Here is a 6,311-nt window from a genome sequence, read left to right as displayed (position 1 = left end):
GCGCTTTCTTGCTCCTAAACCTGACAACGTTTCGTTTAGATGGAAGCCTGTAATCTCAGCACTTGGAAGGCAAGAGGCAGGTGGAGCAGGAGGCCAAGGCCAGCCTTAGCTACATAAGACTATGGAAAAAGTAAAAATGGCCGGTTGTGGGGGTGCACACTTTTAGAAAAGATTTCTTTACTATGTACAGTGTTCTGCCTGCCTGTACACCTGCTCACCAGAAGAGGCACCAGATCTCGTTATAGATGGTTATGAGCCACCGTGTGGTTGCAGGGAATTGAACTCAGGACCTTTGGAAGATCAGAGAGTGCTCTTGGCCTCTGAGCCATCTCTCCAGCCTGAGGGAGGGAGGAGGGAATTTGCACACTTTCATGCCAACACTGGGGAGGCAGAGGCAGGCGTCTCGTGAGCCCAGCCTGTGGAGGCCAGGGCTACAGTGACTTCCGGGACAGCCAGAATCACAGAGTGCGACCCTGCCCCATAAATACAGTTTTACCCACAGATTTAGGATTTAAACTTTTCCTTACTAATTTCAAGAGCAAACATGTCAACATGACACATACTGAAAATATATATATTTACATTTATTTGACACATACTGAAAATATATAATTTACATTTATTGCATTAGAAAAATTAATTTAGGCCACACAGTGGCCGAAACACCCAACCCAGAGCCCCGTCATCCCACAGCCCCCTGTACACATTACATACGAGCACGCGTGCACTCTGGAGGAAGACCCAAACGTATACACCTGAGACCCAGACTCTGCATATTCCAACGTCTCCTCAGAGCCCACCCTAACCCCTTAACTGCTGTCTGAGCAGCTCTCACGGAAGAGACTCCTTAGCCAACAACCCAGAAGATATTTATGTCCAAAAGAGTCCTTCGGGGCTGGAAAAACAAACAAAGAAACAATGGATTTCCCAGCAGCCGCAGCTGGTCCACCTCCATCTCAGAGCCACAGCCACCCACTCACACCTTTGCCTTAACGAGGCTCTTTTCCAGGGTCCGGAGCATCCTCAACAGGCCCCAGGCCTAGCAACAGTTCTCGGGAGACTCTGCCTCTTGGAAAACGGACTCGTGGTTGGACACGCTGGTGTGGGTGGCAGAGAACCGCTGAATCAGGAGGAGGTTTACTGCACCCCTCTGGATGAGTGGTCTGGAAGACTCTCGGGGGGCTCCGTGCTGGCCAGCTGGCCCCTCAAGATCCAGGGGCTCCCAGACAAAGGGCTCTCCAGCATGCCGCCCAGGGACTCCATCAGCCTGACGAAGATGGACAGCAGCGTCAGCACCACGCCCAGCAGGTACAGGCTCAGCACAGGCTTCATGGCTGCAGGGAAGCAGAGCTGCCTTCTGCCGGTAGAGCCTGTGAAGAGGGAGAACAGCCTCTGATTCGGTCTCTGCGGCGTGCACGCATCCTTCAACCCGTTTTCCCGGGGGCAGGGGACGCCCTGCAGCCAGGAGACAGCACAACTGCTGCTTGCGCACAGCATCACCAAGTGCGATCGCAAACTCCGTGGCTGGAGAGCAAAGCGCACATGCTATCTGCTATCGGAATAATTTCAAGAGCACCATCTAGAGCTGTCTGTCTTCACCTTTCTCACTCTCCAGGACCCTGCTATGTAGCCCAGGCTCATACCCGAAGCAAGCCTTGTCCACGCCTAAATGCTGGGATTACAGGCACATTCCACACATGCAGCTACCTTTATTTCTCTTTAAGACTATTCCTCCTGTAACCGCAGCACTCGGGAGGCAGAGGCAGGCGGATCTCTGTGAGTTTGAGGCCAGCCTAGTCTACAAAGTGAGTCCAGGACAGCCAGGGCTACACAGAGAAACCCTGTCTCAAACAAACAACAAACAAAGGCATTCCTACCAAGCTGGATGCACAAACTCAGTAACAGTGTCGGCATGTATCTTTCACATGGGGCAGGTGGAAACAAGAAAATCGAGCTGGAGAGATGGCTCCGCAGTTAGACAACTGTCCCCCACGTGGTCTGTAAATCTAGTCCCAGGGACTCTAACATCCTCTTTTGGCCTCCACAGGCAACACCTGTGATGCACAACAAACATGCATACAAAACATGGAGGCTCCTGGAACCAGCTCTGTAGACCAGGCTGGCTTGGAACTCAGAGATCCACCTGCCTCTGCCTCCCGAGTGCCGGGATTAAGTGTGTGGGGCACCCACGCCCGGCGATTAGAAACTTCTTTAAAGTCAATGTACGTATAAACGATAAGGGTGTTAAAAACCTGTAATCCCAGCTACGACGGAGGCTGAGGCAGAAAGAATGCATGTTTAAGGTTAGCCTGAGCCACAGGGAGAACACAAAGCAAACCTGGGGAACTTAGCGAAACCTTGTCCCAAATCAAAAGTAAACAGTCTGCTAACGCAGCCCAGTGGAAAAGGCCTTACCTAGTGCATACAAGACTCTAAACTCAATCCCAGGACCTCAAGACAAAACGCAGCCACAAACCAACTGAAAGTCAAATCAGGTTGACTTGTCCAAACATCCTCGAACGTTTTCAAGTGGCTCAGGCACTCTGGAAGGCCCCGGGGCCACCGCGTCGTCCCACAGACAAGAACCCGGCCTTCAAGGAACAGTTAGCACCCAGCACTGTAATGCGGTGATAGGGAGGGGACGCACAGCCGACGGGGGCTCCGGGGGCACGCTCCCACCCCGAGCGTGGGCAGCCCGAGCGGTGGGGCGAGGGGCCCAGGCCTCGGCCTCCGGCCTGGGGGGTGGGGTCCCGGAGTTACCTCGGCAGGAAGAGTCGGACGGCTCCCCGCCGTGGCAGCAGGTCGTGTAGGCCTGAGGAGGACGGTCAGCGGAGTGGCGACGTGGACGCTGCACGCGGGCACTGCTCGGGACACACAGGCGGGCGGCGAAGAGAAACCGCCCGCCCCGAGGCCCCGCCCCGCCGAGGCTCCGCCCCCGCCCGAGAGCCCGCCCTCCCAATGCCCCGCCCCCCGGCCGCGCACGCGCACTGCGCGCGCTCTCCGGGGCTCGTCCGCTCGCCCGGCGTCCCGGGCTGTGCGCGGCGCGGGGGGCTCGCGGCCCGCGGTTGGCTCGCTGCGGTCGGGCGGGTCAGGCCCGAGGGTCAGCCCCGCCGGCCTTCCAGAAAGCCGGGAGCCCGCTGGCGCCTTTGCCCCGCCCTCCCCGCCGCCGGAAGCCGCGCTCGCAGGGACAGCGCTCTTGGGGCGGGGAGTGCGCTCTTTCGCGTCATGTAGCCCCGCCTGGCCTCGAACCCTCCCGAGGGAGGGTGAATATTCCTCCAGGTGTCGGTCTTGGGCAGGTCGCCCTGTCTTCGGGGGCCCCGGTCCCCAGCGAGGGCTGCAGCTCTGGGATGGTTTCCGTTTTCTTTCCTTTGAAATGAGCTGTTTGCTTGTAAAGGAGCCCTTAGCTTGCACCAGGGAGGGGAGAGGTCGCGGTCCCGGCTTCACGGCTGGAAACTGACCCCCGCCCAGTCACCCTTCGCCCTCCCCGCCCCTCCCTCCGCCCCCCCGCCCCTCCCTCCGCCCCCCCGCCCCTCCCCCCCGGTACAGGCAGACGTGCGGTCCCGAAAGGACCATCTCAGGAAAGATGCCCGGGGAAGCCGAGGGTGGCAGAGGGCCTAGAATCACGGGCAGGTCTAAGGGCGACCGCTCCTGTGCTGCCTTCCCGGGGTGAAGGGTGCACTCAGTCCGAGGCGGGGATGACTTAGAGGGGGTGCCATGAGCTCTAGGGCCGGCGAGTCGGTGGCGCGGCAAGAGCCGGCTCTGTGTGGGGGCGACCCCACCGCCTGAGCTGAACAGAGCTGGAGGAACGTGACTGCCGTGACCTTTCCCCCACTTCCCAGGATGACTGGTCTGTGACAGGGAGGGCGGGATGCCCGGAAGGACAGAGACGTGCTGTCGGGCAGACGGGGCCCTGGAAATCAGCTTGCTTGAGCAACCCCATCAGCGCGGTTCGTCATTGCACACAGTGTCCGTTCCCCTTTACCCGGAATTCTCCCGGGAACTCCCCCGCAGGTGCGCTGGGCCCTGCGGGTGTGGAGCGAAGGATGGAAGTAGCCCGGGACTGTCCCCAGCTGCACAGGACTGAGGAGACTGGCTATATAAATCAGGGGCATCCGCCAGGACTCGCCATAGGCCAGGAAAAGAAGGGCCAGTCGGCACCTCCTAACCGTCCGCACAGGACAGAAGTTGAGGAGGGCTGGAATGTGGAGCACTTCTCTGACCCGCCACCACACCCATAATCCCTGCGTTTGGGAGGTGGGTGAGGACCTAGACAAGTTCAAGGTCATCTTCCAGGGCCTAGTCAGTCAGGGCCAGCCTGGGCTCCGAGCAACAGTCTTAAAATAACGCGGCTTTAATCCCAGCACGTGGGAGGCAGAGGCAGGCAGATCTCTTGAGTTCCAGGCCAGCCTGGTCAGAGTCCCTTACAGGACAGTAGTGCTACACACAGGAACCCCGCCTTGAAAAACCGACAACTAAACAGAACCCGCGGGTATAGGCCGCAATGTGACGGAGGCCTGAAAACATGCTAACCCAAACAAGCCAGACTGAAGAGCTGGCTCCGCAGTTCAGAGCACTGGCCGCGCCTCAGAGAACCGAGTGCCCCCAGCACTCACGTGGCGGCTCAGTAGCAGTCACCAGCACTGCACGCTCGTGGTGCACAAACAGGTGAAGGTTCACACACGAGAAATAATAAAACACGTGAATATGTATGATTCCATTCAGGGGACAAGTCAAAAAAATCTAAAGCCACTGTTTGTGGTGGCGCACGCCTGTGATCCCAGCACTCCGAGAGGCAGAGGCCGGTGGATCTCTGTGAATTTGAGGCCAGCCTGGTCTGCAAAGTGAGTGCAGGACAGCCAGGGCTACACAGAGAAACCCTGTCTCAAAAAACAAAAATGTGAAGCGATAATAACATAGGTTAACAATGACCACGTGAAAAGGTGGGTGGTTTCTCCCCCTTTGGTTTCGGACACACCTGTATAAAATAGTCCAGCGTGGAGCCCACCTGCCTCTGTCCCCCAGCGTTGGGGTCAAAAGGGTGCTCAGTGCTCCCAGAAGGGGCCCCTCTGGTGGGTAACGCAGTATTCTGAGATTAGTAGTGACAGCCGCACACGCCTGTGAGCGCACTCACCGCCACTGAACTATGGGCTTCATTTAAGAGTTGAAACTCGGACTGGGGAGTCGGGCTTTGTTGGCAGCATGTTTGAAGTCCTGAGTTCGATCCCCAGCATTTCGCTAACTGGGCATGATGGTGCACACCTGTGAGTTCAACACTTGGGGCGTACAGGATCAGATTTTCAGGGTCATTTTATGATGGATAACAAGTTCGGAGCAACCTGGGACCTTATTTAGCTCGCTCCCCATCCCCCTGCCCCTGCACACGCTGGAAGCTGTGAAATGTTGCAGGTATTATGTCAGAATGAGCCAGAGTCTTGCTGTGTAGCCCAGGCTGGCCTTCAACTAAATCTACTTTAGTCTCCCAAATGCTGTGACTAAGGCACAGGCCGCCCAAACCTAACATTGTTTTGAAAAGATACTAAGTTACTGACATCTTCAGATAACAGCGACACCATAGGCCTTTACAAAGGAAATTTATTTAAGACAGAAATATCTTTAACATATTTAAGACAGAAATGTCTTTAAAGGAAGGGAGCTGCCAAAAGAGTGGTGAAATGTTTAGAAAACACAGGGAAGTATGGCCACTCACAACTGTTTTTAATAGTTGTGATTAGTGTGAGGAAGTAAAGATAAGCTGGACCCTGGTAAACGTTTCAGACGGGAACAGGAAACTGGCTGCGGTGTTGACTGTCTACAAGCTGGAGAGGAGGGACAGCGATGTCAGCTTCAACTGTAGAAGGATTTCAAAGCCTGCCTCTGCTCCCGGGCCTTTTGTCCCAGAGTTTAGAATCACCGTGGAAACAGCTCCTGGGCAAGTCTGTATGGGAGTTCCTAGACTCAGTTAATTATGGTGGGGTCCTGGACTGAAGGGAAAGAGAGCTCAACACCAGTGCTGATTGCAGTGTTAGCAGCTGGCCAGCCTAGCTCCTGCTGCCTTCCCATCCTGGGAGCCTCAAATTCTACACCAAGTTGCCTTTGTCAGGGTTCCCTATTACAGTAATAGGAGAGGAACTACCACAGCCATTTCACAATGGACTTTGTCAGAATTCTTTATTACAGTAATAGGAAAGTGACTACCATGCTCTATTTCACAGGGCCGTGGGGTGGGCGTGTCTTAGGGAACAGAGATACAGTTGAGCCAGTCTTTTAATTTGGAAGCAAAGTAGATACTCACTTTAGACTTTTTATGTGTT

At 55.7% G+C, this 6,311-nt stretch overlaps 1 protein-coding gene across 3 annotated transcripts; it reads right to left on the bottom strand.

Annotated features, from left to right (window-relative positions):
- Positions 1-563: 563 nt before the first annotated feature.
- Positions 564-2,894, bottom strand: Hilpda (hypoxia inducible lipid droplet associated). Of its 3 annotated transcripts, XR_009588184.1 has the most exons (3): positions 2,761-2,894; positions 983-1,370; positions 564-895 (listed from the first exon to the last, which is right to left on the bottom strand). XR_009588184.1 is itself a non-coding variant. In XM_021661874.2 (2 exons), exon 2 carries the CDS (start codon positions 1,330-1,332, stop codon positions 1,138-1,140), a length of 195 nt encoding a protein of 64 aa, XP_021517549.1. In that variant the 5' UTR covers positions 1,333-1,370; positions 2,761-2,894; the 3' UTR covers positions 564-1,137. The 3 variants fall into 3 exon arrangements, 2 of the variants coding, with proteins under 2 accessions (XP_021517549.1, XP_021517550.1); XM_021661874.2 differs by having other exon boundaries at positions 564-1,370; XM_021661875.2 differs by lacking the exon at positions 2,761-2,894 and adding an exon at positions 2,416-2,747 and having other exon boundaries at positions 564-1,370.
- Positions 2,895-6,311: the final 3,417 nt, after the last annotated feature.

Source organism: Meriones unguiculatus, chromosome 21, assembly GCF_030254825.1.
Source record: "Meriones unguiculatus strain TT.TT164.6M chromosome 21, Bangor_MerUng_6.1, whole genome shotgun sequence".
Classification (NCBI taxonomy): Eukaryota; Metazoa; Chordata; class Mammalia; order Rodentia; family Muridae; genus Meriones; species Meriones unguiculatus.
This window is presented reverse-complemented; position numbering and strand designations above follow the sequence as displayed.